Source organism: Oryctolagus cuniculus, chromosome 5 (assembly GCF_964237555.1).
Source record: "Oryctolagus cuniculus chromosome 5, mOryCun1.1, whole genome shotgun sequence".
Taxonomy (NCBI): domain Eukaryota; kingdom Metazoa; phylum Chordata; class Mammalia; order Lagomorpha; family Leporidae; genus Oryctolagus; species Oryctolagus cuniculus.
This window is the reverse complement of record NC_091436.1, coordinates 62479250-62493949: the sequence shown is the minus strand read 5'-3', so window position 1 is coordinate 62493949 and position 14700 is coordinate 62479250. Positions and strand designations below refer to the sequence as shown.

General features: G+C 43.8%; 1 protein-coding gene across 10 annotated transcripts in view; it reads left to right on the top strand.

The window, feature by feature from the left end:
* The window catches only part of ARMC2 (armadillo repeat containing 2), a 143417-nt gene that overhangs the window by 76584 nt on the left and 52133 nt on the right, over nucleotides 1–14700 (top strand). For all 10 annotated transcript variants that reach the window (XM_070073719.1, XM_070073715.1, XM_070073724.1 and 7 more), the window contains one exon: nucleotides 3630–3729. In XM_070073719.1, coding sequence (XP_069929820.1) covers nucleotides 3630–3729 — 100 coding nt within the window. The remainder of the gene's footprint in view (nucleotides 1–3629; nucleotides 3730–14700) is intronic.

Here is a 14700-nt window from a genome sequence, read left to right as displayed (position 1 = left end):
TTTTCTCATATTAAACCATTATAAAAGAATATGTCAAAAACTTTGTGGAAATAGAATTAAAAGATTAGTTTAGTGCAAAAATTTTTTGAGATCCAAGCATAGCTTGTTTTAATAATGTGCATTTTGAGGCCGGCACTGTGGCATAGCAGATAAAGCCACCGCCTGTAGTGCTGGCATCCCATATGGGCACCAGTTTGAGTCCCAGCTGTTCCTCTTCCAATCCAGCTCTCTGCTATGGCCTGGGAAAGCGTAGAAGATGGTACAAGATAGCCCCTAATAGTCCCTGCACCCATGTAGGAGACCTGGAAGAAGCTCCTGGCTCCTGGCATCGGATGGGTGCAGTTCTAGCCACTGTGGCCATTGGGGAGTGAACCAGCAGATGGAAGACCTCTCTCTGTTTGCCTCTCCTTCTCTCTCTGTGTAACTCTTTCAAATAAATAAATAAATAAGTCTTCAAGTAAATAAATAAATCTTCTAAAAATAATATACATTTTCCATGACATTTTTTAAAGAAATATGAATTTCATAAGTAAAACTTCAGGAATATAGTGATTCTTCCCACAATACCCTCTCCCCATCCACACTCCCACCCCTCCTCCTCCTCCCTCTCCCCTTGCCAGACCCATTCTCAATTAAGATTCATTTTCAATTAACTTTGTACACGGAAGACCAAGTCTATACAAGTAAAAATTTCAACAATTTGCACACACACGCACACACACACACGAAACTATTTCAGAAATAGTTTTACAGTTAACTCCCATAACACAACTCATTGAGGACAGAGGTCCTGCATGGGAAGTAAGTGCACAGTGACTCCTATTGTTAATTTAACAAGTAACACTCCTATATATGAGGTCAGTGATCATCTGAGGCTCTTGACATGAGCTGCTTAGGCTATGGAAGCCTTTTGAATCCACAAACTCCATCAGTATTTAGACAAGGCCATCAGCAAAGTGGAAGTTCTCTCCTCCCTTCTTTGATGGCCACTTCTTTTGCTTGTGTCTCACTCACAGAGATTCTTCATGTAGAGCAATTTTTGCCACAGTGTCTTGGCTTTCCATGCCTGAAATGCTCTGATGGGCTTTTCAGCCAGAAGCAGGTGGCCTTAAGGGCTGATTCTGAGATCAGAGTGTTACTTAAAGTTATTGTCATCCTATGAGTCTGCTGTGTGGGCTGCTTCCCTCCAAGAACTTTTAAAAGATTCCTCATATATTGCTGACTTTGGTTAACTAATATTTTGTCTAGGATTTTTCATCTATGGTCATGAGTTAGACTGACCTGTGCTTGTCCTTTCTTATATTGTCATTGTCTGTTTCTGTGGCAAGTTCAAACCAACAATTTAAAGTGAGTTGGGAAGTATTCAATTTTTTTTCTCTTTTCTAAAGGAATTTGTGAAAATTAAACTTACCTGTTTTTTGGAAAGTTTGTAGAACTTGCTCAAAAGCTGTTCGAGGCTGGCGCTGCGGCTCACTAGGCTAATCCTCCGCCTAGCGGCACCGGCACACCAGGTTCTAGTCCCGGTCGGGGCGCCGGATTCTGTCCCGGTTGCCCCTCTTCCAGGCCAGCTCTCTGCTGTGGCCAGGGAGTGCAGTGGAGGATGGCCCAGGTGCTTGGGCCCTGCACCCCATGGGAGACCAGGAAAAGCACCTGGCTCCTGGCTCCTGCCATCAGATCAGTGCGGTGTGCCGGCCGCAGCGCGCCGGCCGCGGCAGCCATTGGAGGGTGAACCAACGGCAAAGGAAGACCTTTCTCTCTGTCTCTCTCTCTCACTGTCCACTCTGCCTGTCAAAAAAAAAAAAAAAAAAGCTGTTCGTATCCTGGTGTATTTATGTGTGAATCTTATTGGCTATTTATTTAATTTCTTTAATATTTATGTATTTACATCTACCCAGAGTCAAATATTCAAGTATTTATCCATAAATCAACTTCTTAAAAATAAAGATAAAGCCGCACTAAGTCTTCGAGCAAGGTTTTATCATTTTGAAAACATAGCAATGATATAAACACAGACAGCTCTCTGTCATCGACTCATATTTCTTATTTCAACTTGGATCTCTGTCTGCAAGTTATATTTTTATTTGTTAAATTTTCAAACAGTATGAAGTTCTAAATATTATTATTGTGCTTTAATCTGTTATCTTTAATTGTGTTCCCTTTTATTTATGTTACATAATTAACAAATATTTTATAGTGCTGACGACAAGCCAGACAATAAACTAATTCATTTAATCTTCACAACAGCTTTTTTAAAAAAACTTTTATTTAAGTTATGCAAGTTTCATATATTTCATATATACAGATTTAGGAATATAACGATACTTCCCAATCTACCTTCCCTCCCACAGATGCTCCAACCCTTCTTCCTCTTCCCTCTCCCATTCCCACTCTTATTTTTTACAAAGACCTACTTTCAGTTTACTTAATGATGGTAAAGTTAACCCTGCACTAAGTAAAAGTGAAGGAAAAAAAAAAACTGTTCCTCAACAGAAAAGACAAGGGCTGTAAGCAATCATCAAATCTCCAAATGTCCATTTCATTCCAATTCATTACATTTTAGATGCTCTATTAGTTACTTCAGATCAGGGAAAACATATGGATCTGTCTTTTTGGAACTGGCTTATTTCAGTAAGTTTCTAGTTGCATCCATTTTTGTTGCAAAAGACAGTATACAACAGATTTTTAAAAATAAGTACTGCTATTGTCATCTTCATGTGCTATTGAGGACACTGATTCACTCCCCCAAATGCCTACAACAGCCAGGGATGGGCCAGACCTAAGCCAGGAGCCTAGAACTCCTCTGAGTTTGAGTCTCCCACATGGGTGGCAGGGATCCAAACACTTGAGCTGTCACCTTCTGCTTCCCTAGATGTGCATTAACAGGAAGCTGGATTGGAAGCGGAGGCAGGACTTGATCCCAGGCACTCCAGTATGGAATGCCAAAATTCCAAGAGGTAGCTTAACCTGTTGTGCTACAAAACCTGCCCCTGAAAATGTATTTTTGAAGTTGGTTTCCAATTAAAACACAGTCTGACCAGAAAATACGGCCTATGAGAAACCAATGATCTGAAAATTTACCTAGACTTACTTAAAAATATTGATACTTACCTACTAACCTATAAATTAATAGGAAATTCATGAACATCTCCCAGTTTGGTGTGGGTTTGTCAGTATTGCCTTGTGGGTTTTATTTGTTGGTTTGCTTGCTTTAGAAACGTTGAGGCTATTTGCAGGGATTTTTGCCTTCAGGTCTATTTTGACTGAGTTTAGTGTTGCACCACCAACCTTGTATATTAGAGCAGGTTTACACTGGCTTCTAATGGGGTCCCAGGGGAGTCACTGGCATCCAACAGGACTCTGAAAATTTCTTACCTTGCGCTTTCTGAATCACAAGTATGGGGTAAGGTCACACCACATACGTGTCACAGGCTCCAGGGTTCTGGTCCCCTGTGTCCAGAGCAGAGATCAGGCCTCCTTGCAGGTTGTCTGGGCGGTGTGTGGAGTTATCTCTAGGTTTCTTATCATGAACTAGGCAACTCTTTGAAGGTCTGCATTTCAAAATGACACTATGTATGCCTACATTCCATAGAAAAATGCTGATTTCTCTTTCCCCATTTGCCATTCTGCAGCAAGCTCACCTCCTACCGTGACTGCTGTGCAGCCTTGGCCAGCTGTTCCAGATGTTATGCTTTGTTTTTGAATCTGATAGACAAATACCAGAAGCAGCAGGTCAGTTCTTCATGCATGTCCTGCTTCAGCGTGGTTTTGCACTGGTATGTTCATGTAAGGCCGTGTTGCGTGACTGTGTTTTGAGTGCCTGGATTTCTGCAAGGAGTTCCTGTAAGCTGTCTCCTGGGCTTCCCAGTAGGCAGTGAGTTACCTAGAAGGGTTGAGGAGGGAGTAGTTTGAGGCAGAAACGTCCTCACTGGGCTGCTGATGTCCCAGGAGGACTTTGAGTTAGGAAGAAGGAAGGTGGACTTCAGCAGCGTTGTTCCGTCTGAGTCAGCTAAGTGGGTCTGGGCCTGGACATATGACTTTTAACATAAACCACAGGGATTTCTGGCATAAATTTCAGCTTGTTCTAACTGTACCCTCGATGTGTTTAAAAGTTCTCATAGCCCTGGAAATCTGTAATTCTTTGGTCTTGCTGTCCTTAGAAGATGAAATTTCTAGGTGAAGTATTCAAATGAAATAATTTAGCTTTAATGAGTTGGGGGAAAATGTATATAGTTTTTTTGTCTTTATATGTATTTTATTTTATTTTTATAGTCAACTTTTAAAAATTTTATTTAAGGAATACAAACTTCATGCATTTAATGTATACAAATCTGGGAACATGGTGATTCTTCCCCCTCCTCCCTCCCACCTATACTCCCACCCTTCTTCCTCCTCCCGCTTCCTTTCCCATTCTTATTTTTCATGAAGACTTATTTTCAGTTAATTTTATGCTCATAAGATTAACCCTACACTAAGTAGAGAGTTCACTGAATAGTATGAAGAAAAAAGAACAAAAACAAACAAACAAGGAAAGCATTGTTCGTCAACAGTCAAGACAAGGTCTGTTTAAAATCATTGCATCTCAAGGTGTCAGTTTCACTCCTATAGATTACATTTTAAGTACTCTATTTGTTACCACAGATCAGAGAGACCATATGGTATTTGTCTTTTTTGTGACTGGCTTATTTCACTAAATATAGTGGTTCCCAGTTGTATCCATTTTGTTGCAGATGATAGGATTTCATTTTTTTATATATTCCATAGTGTATATATACCATAATTTCTTTAAACAGTTGATTCCATATATTAGCTATTGTAAATAGAACTGAAATGAATATGGGGGTATAGATCGTTCTTTCATATGTTGATTTCATTTCCCTTGGATAAATTCCCAGAAGTGGGGTGGCTGGATCACATGGTAGGTCTATATTCAGCTTTCTGAGGTATCTCCATACCGTCTTCCACAGTGGCTGCACCAGTTTACATTCCACCAACAGCGGGTTAGGGCACCGTTTTCCCCACATCCTCGCCAGCATTTGTTTGTTGATTTCTGTGTGAAAATCATTCTAACAGGAGTGAAGTGAAACCTCATTGTGGTTTTGATTTGCATTTCTCTGATGGCCAGTGATCCTGAGCATTTTTTCATGTGTTGACCATTTGAATTTCCAGTCTTAAAAAATGTCTGTTCAGGTCCTTTGCCCATTTCTTAACTGGGTTGTTTGTTTTGTTGTTGTTGAGTTTCTCGAGCTCTTAATAGATTGTGGAAATTAATCCTTTATCAGTTGCATGGTTTGCAAATATTTTCTCCCATTCTGTCCCTTGCCTCTTCACTTTGCTGAGTACAGAAGCACCTCAGTTTGATGTAATCCCACTTGTTAATTTTGGCTTTGATCGCCTATGCTTCTGGGATTTTTTCCAAGAAGTCTTTCCCTATACCAGTGTCTTGTAGGGTTTCTCCAATGTTCTCTAGTAATGTGATGATATCATCTCATAGATTCAGGTCTCTGATCCATTTTGAGTGGATTTTTGTGTAAAGTGTAGGGTAGAGGTCCTTTTATATTTTTAAGATTTATTTATTTATTTGAAAGACAGAGTTACAGAGAGGCAGAGGCAGAGGCAGAGAGATATCTTCCATCCACTGGCTTACTCCCCAAATGGCTGCAATGGCTGGAGCTGGGCTGATCTGAATCCAGGAGCCAGGAGCTTCTTTCAGGTCTTCCACGCTGGTGCTGGGTCTCAAACCAGCATCCATATGGTATGCCAGCACTGTAGGCAGTGGCTTTACCTGCTATGTCACAGCACCGGCCCCCAAGTTAGGGGTCTTGTTTCATACTTCTGCATGTGGAAATCCAGTTTTCCCAGCACCATTTGTTGAAGAGGCTGTCTTTTTTCTAAGGATTGATTTTAGCTCCTCTGTCAAAAATAAGTTGGTTGTAGATGCATGGATTTCTGGAGTTTCTATTCTGTTCCATTGGTTTATACATCTGTTTCTGTGCCAGTACCAGGCTGTTTTGATTATAATTGCCCTGTAGTGTATCTTGAGAGATGGTATTGTAATGCCTCCAGCTTTGTTTTTGTTTGATTGTTTTAGCTATTTGCAGTCTCTTGTATTTCCATATGAATTTTAGTATCATTTTCTTCTAGATCTTAGAAGAATGTTGTTGGTAATTTTGATTAGTATTGCAATGAATCTATAATTGCTTTCAGTATTATGGACATTTGGATTATATTGATTATTCCAATCCATAAACATGGAAGATTTTTCCACTTTTTAATGTCTTCTTGTATTTCTTTCTTTAATGTTTTGTAATTTTCATTGTAGAGATCTTTGACATCCTTGGTTAAATTTATTCCAATCTATTTAAATTTTTTTGTGAATGGGATTGGTCTTAGAAGTTCTTTCTCAGCTATGGCATTGTCTGTGTATATAAAAATATATATAGTTTTTAAAAAAGTAGAACTCACAGATGGCTTATTAATGAGATTATAACAGTACATATACTGAATTTATTATAAATTTTAAATATCCATTTAACACTACTTGTGTTCAACCTTATAAGAAATTAACATGCCATCAACTCGTCAGTGAAACATTTTGTATATGAATACAGTATTTATTCATTTCAAATGCGATAAATTTTCAAAATCACATAGTATGTTTCACCAGTTTGAAACCAAATAATTTATGTATATAGCAAGAATTAAAGCTAAAGGTTTGTGTTTGTTTATGTTAGCCACACAAAGACCACCTGCAAACATAATCCTTATTTGCCATCAAACATAGCACTGAACTTATTTTACCCAGCCAGTTACTTCTGCTGAGAATGACTAAACTTGGCAGATTTTGCACTATATTAGGTATTTATTAAAAGGTTAGTAGTCTGTTTTTAGTTATAGAAATGATAGGGAAATGTCTGTGCTCAAATCATTATTACATTTTCAAGGCTAAAATCTTGCTTGAAGAGTTAGTAAGGTTTTATCTATTTCTTTTTAATAAAGCTGATTTACAGATATGCACTTTGAATATTTGATTCTGGGGATTTAGATCACAAATACCTATTCCTATATATTTTGTATTTTCTGTAAATTACATACTCCTGAAGATGTTAAGGCACAAGAACTTTCCACATTAAGAATGAATTTCATGAATCTAATAAATTATTTACAACATGCTGTTCATTTAAGTGTCTGTTAAACATTAAGTATTAATTTAGATATTGGTACAATATGTTCTCAGAACTGTAATGTTTAAACAAATTAATTAACTTGATGAAAAACTTAGACATTTCTATTCCTGATTTTTTTTATATATATTTATTTATTTGAAAGTCCGCGTTAGAGAGAGAGAGGGAGAGACATATATTGAGACAGAGATCTTCCATCCACTGGTTCACTCCCCAACTGGATGCAATACCTGGGGCTAAGCCAGGCTGAAACCAGGCACCAGGAGCTTCATCTAGTTCTCCCACATGGATGGTAGAGGCCCAAGGACTTGGGCCGTCTTCTGCTGCTTTTCCCAGGCCATTAGCAGGGAGCTGGATCAGAAGCAGAGCAAGTTCTCGCCCCTCCCGATTTTTTTTTTTTTTTTAAGATTTATTTCTATTTGAAAGAATTACAGAGAGAGAGAAGGAGAGGCAGAGAGAGAGGTCTTCCATCCACTGGTTCACTCCCCAGTTGGCCGCAATGGCCAGAGTTGTGCCAGTCCTAAGCCAGGAGCCAGGAGCTTCCTCCGGGTCCCCTACATGGGTGCAGGGGCCCAAGGACTTGGGCTGTCCTCTACTGCTTTCCCAGGCCATAGCAGAGAGCTGGATCAGAAGTGGAGCAGCCAGGACTAGAACCGGAGCCCTGTGGGATGCCGGCACTGCAGGTGGTGGATTCACCCACTATGCCCCAGCGTGAGCCCCTTGATTGTTTTTTAAGGAAAAAACTTTACATGGTAGCAACGATAGTTTATCACAGCCCTAAAAGAAGCCTTTTCTTTATTTTTTTTTCTTCAGAAACCTTTTATTTGAGGAATACAAACTTCATATATGTCATTATTACAACTTTAGGAACATGGTGATTCTTCTCACTATACCTACCCTTCCACCCACTCTCCCACCCCTCTTCCTCCTCCCTCTCCTATTCCCATGCTTATTTTTTACTAAGATCTATTTTCAATTAACTTTATACACATATGATTAACTCTGTTAAGTAAAGAGTTCAACAAATAGTATGAAAAAAAAAAGTGTTCCTCAATAGTCGAGACAAAGTCTGTTCAAAGTCATTGCTTCTCAAAGTGTTAATTTCTACAGATTGCCTTTTAGATGCTCTATTAGTTATCACAGGACAGGGAGAACATATGGTATTTGTCCCTTAGGGACTGGCATATTTCACAAAGCATGATGTTTTCCAGTTTCATTAATTTTGTTGCAAATGACCAGATTTTGTTTTTTGGGGTGCTTTTTTTGTTTGTTTGTTTGTTTGTTTTTACTGCTGTGTATTGTGTATATCTCATCATTTCTTCATCCAGTCTTCAGTTGACAGGCATTTGGGTTGATTCATATCTTAACTATTGTGAATTGAGCTACAATAAACATAGGGGTACAGATAACTCTTTCATATGCTGATTGCATTTCCCTTGGGTAGATTCTTAGGAGTGGGATGGCTGGGTCATATAGTAGGTCTATATTTAGATTTCTGAGGTTTCTCCATAATGTCTTCCAAGAAGCCTTTTACATGTTATACTTAAAAAAAAAAAGATTTATGTATTTATTTGAAAGAGTTACACAGAGAGAAGAGAGGCAGAGAGAGAGAGAGAGAGAGAGAGAGAGAGGTGTCTGGTGCCTTCATCCGATGGTTCACTCCCCAATTGGCCACAACAGCTGGCTGCTGGAGCTGCGCCGATCTGAAGCCAGGAGCCAGGAGCTGGGAGTTTCCTCTAGGTCTCCCACGTGGGTGCAGGGACCCAAGGACTTGGGCCATCTTCTACTGCTTTCCCAGACCACAGCAGAAAGCTGGATTGGAAGTGGAGCAGCCGGGTCTTGAACTGGCGCCCATATGGGATGCAGCGTTTCAGGCCTGAGTGTTAACTCACTGCGCCACAGCGCTGGCCCCTAGATGTTATACTCAAATGAGATTTATGGGGACCAGCGGTGTGGCACAGTGGGTTAAGCCCACCACCTATGATCCAGCATCCCTTATGGATGCAGGTTCAAGTCCCCAGTGCTCTGCTTCTCATCCAGCTCCCTGCTAATGACCTGGGAAAGCTACAGAAGATGACCCAAGTGCTAGGTCCCCTGCCACCCATGTGGGAGACCCAGATGAAGCTCCTGCTCCTTCCTTCAGCCTGACTTAGCCCTGGTTGTTGCAGCCACTTTGGGAATAAACCAGCAGATGGAAGATCTCTCTCTCTCTCTCTCTCTCTGTAACGCTGACTTTCAAATAAATATGTAAACCTTAAAGAAAAAAAAAAAAGAGGGTGTGGGGAGCAACCGGACTAGACTGAGTTACTGGAATTAAGACTTATTCTATGCATCTGCTCTCCCACAATATGGCGCTGGGAGAGAAGTAAACAGCTTCCGCACAGCTGCCTCCAGTTCAACTAATAAACTGTAGGACTTGCTCCTGATTGGAGAGCAGCGTACTCGGCGTGTGGGCAGCCGAGTTGGGATTGGCGGAGGAGGACTATAAAGGAGGAGAGAGACGGCATGCACCAGGAACATCTATGGGGAACATCTAAGGGGAACATCTGTGCAGCCCCCAGAGAGCAGGCCGGCGGTGTGCCGCTCCCCTGCGGAAGTGGGGAAAGTGGCCAGGGGGAACCGCCCTTCCACGGAGGTGGAAGGGATAGTAGCCAACCCGGGAAGAACCAGCAGCAAACCCGGGGAGGGCCGAGCAGACGAAAGAACAGCGCAGGGTTTAGTGTCGCTCCTCCACGAAGAGGGGGAGCGACATAATGGTGCCGTGACTCGGATATGAAGCCTAGGCAGGGTTTAGTGTCGTTCCTCCACGAAGAGGGGGAGCGACATAATGGTGCCGTGACTCAGATAGGAAACCTAGCTTGGATAGGAAACCTGACTCGGATAGGAAACCTAGGACGGATAGCAAACTTAGGAGGGAAGAAATGGGAAGAAATGGGAAAATTACCGGAGAGAGAGACTAGCAAACAGCCTAGGGAAAATATCGGAGAGAGAGACTAGCAAACAGCCTAGGGAAAAGCCGGACGAAAAAGGTGCCGGAAGAAGCTATTGAAAGCCTAGGCATAGACTCAGATACGGACTACGGGGGGAAGCTGGGAGAAATCTCTAAGGTCGAAAGCGAAAGTGAAAGCTAGAACAAACAGACTCGGATACGGACTGTGGGGAGAGGCCAGGAGAAATGAGGGAGGAGTATTGTTGGAGGAAAGCTTGGGGAAACATACCGGGTAGAGAAAAATGTTAGGGAAATTGAAGCCGCGGGGGGCAGGCCGAGGCGGATACGAAAGCCACTTTGGGATTCTCAAGTTAGCCCGGGAATAGGGGGCGAAAAGTTGAAACCAGAAGCTGAAACGTAAGCCAGATTGGGATCTGTCTGATTAGCCCGGGGAGCAAAGGACGGGAAGCCAGATCGTGGGGCGGAAACGTGAGCTGGGTTGAATTCGCCAGGCTAGCCCGGGGAACTTAGATTGAATGCTAGTGGTGGAGACGTAAGTGACGCTGTGTGACTCGCGGAGGCTGCCGCGCGCAGACAGAGCGTGCGGGGCTCAAGTACACAGGGAACGCGGGGCTAGCGCGGAGACCGCGGAGTGTGCGCGCAAAGCCGAGCCGCGCAGAGCCGCGAAGCCGCGCGGAGCCGTGAAGCTGCCGGCAGGGCGAGGCGCCGGAAAGCTGCCGAGAAGCAGCCTCGGGGCGGGCGCAGCCGGGAAGCCGCGGGGATAAGAGAAACAGAAGTTTAGAAATGGAATGAGAGCGGGAAGCTGCGGGGATAAGAGAAACAGAAGTTTTAGAAGTAAAGTGAGAGAAATAGGAATGCTGGAAGATAGAAGTGGAATGGGAGAAATAGGAATGCCCGGAGATAGAGAAATAGAGAAATAGAAAGGCCTCCCCTCAACATGGCAATAAGAAAGCTTGGATTCGGTCTGCCTGATTAAGTGAGGCGATGAGCACCTGCGGCGGCTAGCAGCTTATGCGCCGCAGGTCACCGAAGACAGGCACGAATTAACATCAGTAAGGCTTCCCCCACAATACAACAATTAGGAGGCTTGGATTCGGTCTGCCTAATTAAGGCGGTAAGCGCCAGCAGGCGGCTCGACCAGAGTGTGAGCCGCAGGTCACCGAACACAGGCACGCATCAGCGCCTAAAAACCTCCTCACAACATGGCGAAGAGAGGACCCGGATTCGGTTTGCCTGATTGATAGGACTTGTAAGAGCCTGTGGCAACTCTAGCAAGTAGAGCAGAGTGTGTGCCGCGGGACACCGAAGACAGGCGCGTATCAACGCCAAAAATAAAAAGAAAGGGGGATCTGTGGGGAGCAGCCCGGACTGGACTGAGTTACTGGAATTAAGACTTATTCTATGCATCTGCTCTCCCACAATATGGCGCTGGGAGAGAAGTAAACAGCTTCCACACAGCTGCCTCCAGTTCAGCTAATAAACTGTAGGACTTGCTCCTGATTGGAGGAGAGCAGCATACTCGGCGTGTGGGCAGCCGAGTTGGGATTGGCGGAGGAGGACTATAAAGGAGGAGAGAGACGGCATGCACCAGGAACATCTATGGGGAACATCTAAGGGGAACATCTGTGCAGCCCCCAGAGAGCCGGCCAGCGGTGTGCCGCTCCCCTGCGGAAGTGGGGAAAGTGGCCAGGGGGAACCGCCCTTCCACGGAGGTGGAAGGGATAGTAGCCAACCCGGGAAGAACCAGCAGCAAACCCGGGGAGGGCCGAGCAGACGAAAGAACAGCGCAGGGTTTAGTGTCGCTCCTCCACGAAGAGGGGGAGCGACAGAGGGGAGTGGGTTTGGCACTGTGGATAGCAGGTAAAGCTGCCGCCTGCAGTGCCAGCATTCCATATGGGCACTGCTTTGAGTCCTGGCTGCTCTACTTCTGATCCAGCTCTCTGCTACGGCCTGGGAAAGCAGTGAAGATGGCCCAAGTCCTTGGGCTCTTGTACCTGTGTAAGAGACCTGGAAGAAGCTCCTGGCTCCTGGCTTTGGATTGGCCCAGCTCTGGCCCTTGTGGCCAATTGGGGAGTGAACCAGCAGATGGAAGACATCTCTCTCTCTCTCTCTCTCTCTCTCTCCCTCCCTCCCTCCCTCTCCCTCTCCCTTTCTCTCTCCCTCCCTCTTTCTCTCTTTCTCTGCCTCTGCCTCTCTGTAACTATGCCCTTCAAATAAGTAAATAAATCTTTAAAAAGAAAAGGAGAGGAGAGGGAAGGGAAGGGAGGGGAGAGAAGGAAGGGAGGGAGGGAGGGAGGGAGGGAGGAAGAAAAACAAGCAAGAGGGATTGATTTATGAATCGGGGTGGTGTTATGACACAGGAAGTTAAGTTGCCACTTGTAGTGCCGGCATCTTGCATCACAGTGCTGGTTCGTGTCCCAGCTTCTCTGCTTCCAATCCAGCTCCCTGCTAATGGCCTTGGAAGGCAACAGAAGATGGCCCAAGTACTTGGGCCCCAGCCACCCATGTGGGAGACCCAGGTGGAATCCTGGCTCTTGGCTTTGGCCTGGCCCGGACCTGGCTGTTGTGGCCATTTGGGAAGTGAATCAGCAAATGGAATCTCTCTCTCTCTTGCTTTCACATACTGTCTCTTTCTCCTCCTCCCTTTGTCTCTGTCTCTTCCCACCCCACCCTGCCATGCTCTGCCTTTCAAATGAATAAGCAAATAAATCTTTTTTAAAAAACAAGATTTATGTATTTTATGACAGTACTTGAAGAAAAAGTTCGTGGAAAATGGAATTACAAGATAAATTTATTTTGGTGCAAAAAAAATTGAAATCCATGTAGCTTTTGATAGGACACACTTTTCATAAACTTCTTGAAGAGTGCCCGTGTTTTATAATTTAATCATGCTTTCCCTTTGTCAGCATTATTCTCTTTGCACTGCTGTTCTGACCTTGAGTGATGCCTGAGTCACTTCAAAAGCCCTTACTGGAGCAGCCGGCTCTGCCTTGCACTAGGATTTTCAAATTTCCAAATGAAGGTGGGAGAAACACTTTGACTTAACAGCTTGATTTGAAGTTATGTCGTAGCCTATAATTTTCTAAAAGGAAAAAAAATCCATTAGCTGGTTATACTGTCAAACAATCCTAGTGCTTTATTGCATTATGCGTAGATACTGTTTTGTTTCTGTGGCTGTAGCTTGGATGGTGGTCATTTCAATAAACAGACCAAATTCCTGGCATCACACTAATACGAGAGGCTTGAATTAGTGTAGGGGTAAGAATATGCTTCTTCTGGCTCGAGGGAGCAAATGTCCTACATCACAATTTGCATGAAATTTTTTACCATACTTCTTATTGAACTAGTTGTCACCTTACTTTTATTTGTTATTTAGTTTGAAAGATTAAGAGAGAGAGACATACAGAGAGATTCCCTATCCACCGGTTCACTCTCCAAATGCCCACAACAGCTGGGGCTGGGCCAGCTCAAAGCTGGGAGCCAGGAACTGCATGCAGGTCTCCTACGTGGGTGACAGGGACTCCACCACTCGAGCCCTTACCTGCTGCCTCCCAGGATGGGCATTGTTAGGGAGCCGGGGATGGGGGGGGGAGGCAGGACTGGAACCCAGGCACTGCCGTACGGGATGCAGGAGTCACAAACTATGCCAAACAGCCATCCCTCCTTTTCACTTTAGACTGATAGTTATCTGTAAAGCAAAACTGAGGTTCAAACACCACACTCTTTTCTATTGATTTGAACAATTTTGTATTCCTATTGAAATTATTTGAATTTCCAAAGGAGAAAGAAGAGCATCTTGCTAACCATGTACTGTGGCGTGTTCATTGAGAATCTTCAAAGAAAAGCTTATTTTATCCCTTCAAACTCACTTGAATCATTGTGGTGGAAGTCATAGTCCAACACTTCGCAATCCGGAAGATATGACAGTGAACCTGACCCCTTTGGGTCAATTGTTGCTCCAGAGACTGTTTGTCTCATGCTGGGAGCCTGGCTCTGGGTATGAATTTCTTTCCCTGTCTCCCTTCTGTCAATTTTCTCTCTCTTCCCCTTCTGTTGGTTACTTACCTGTGCCTTTGCGATTCACCTGTCCTTATGGAACGATTGATTGGCTTGCATTTAGCAGGGGAACTGGGCCTTCCAGCTGATTGAAAGCAACACCTGCAATGTCTAAAACAACAGGCTCTTAGGGGTCAGGCCCGAGAAGGAAGGACCGGGATGAAATTTGTGTCGCTGCTTCTCATCTTCAAAAGCCAACTCATGTTTCAAGATGTAGCTCTCTTGTCCTCTTCCCAGTGAAGTCTCCGAAGACACGTCCATCCATTCCTCCTGCATCGGAGCATCGTTTTAAAGACTTTGCAAACACAGCTAGTACAGCTAGTGCTAAGGAACCAGCCAGCGTCCTCGCTCTTCTTAAGGAAACTACCCCAAGCTTAGAGGTGGGGTGTGGTGGCGGAGACAAGCCCTGGCAAGGTCACCCCGGGGCATTGCTTAATGCTCTGCCTGAGGTGCAGTTCTCAGGATCAGGTATCAGTGTTTGAATTTGCTATTTACCATTTGATTAAAACCCAG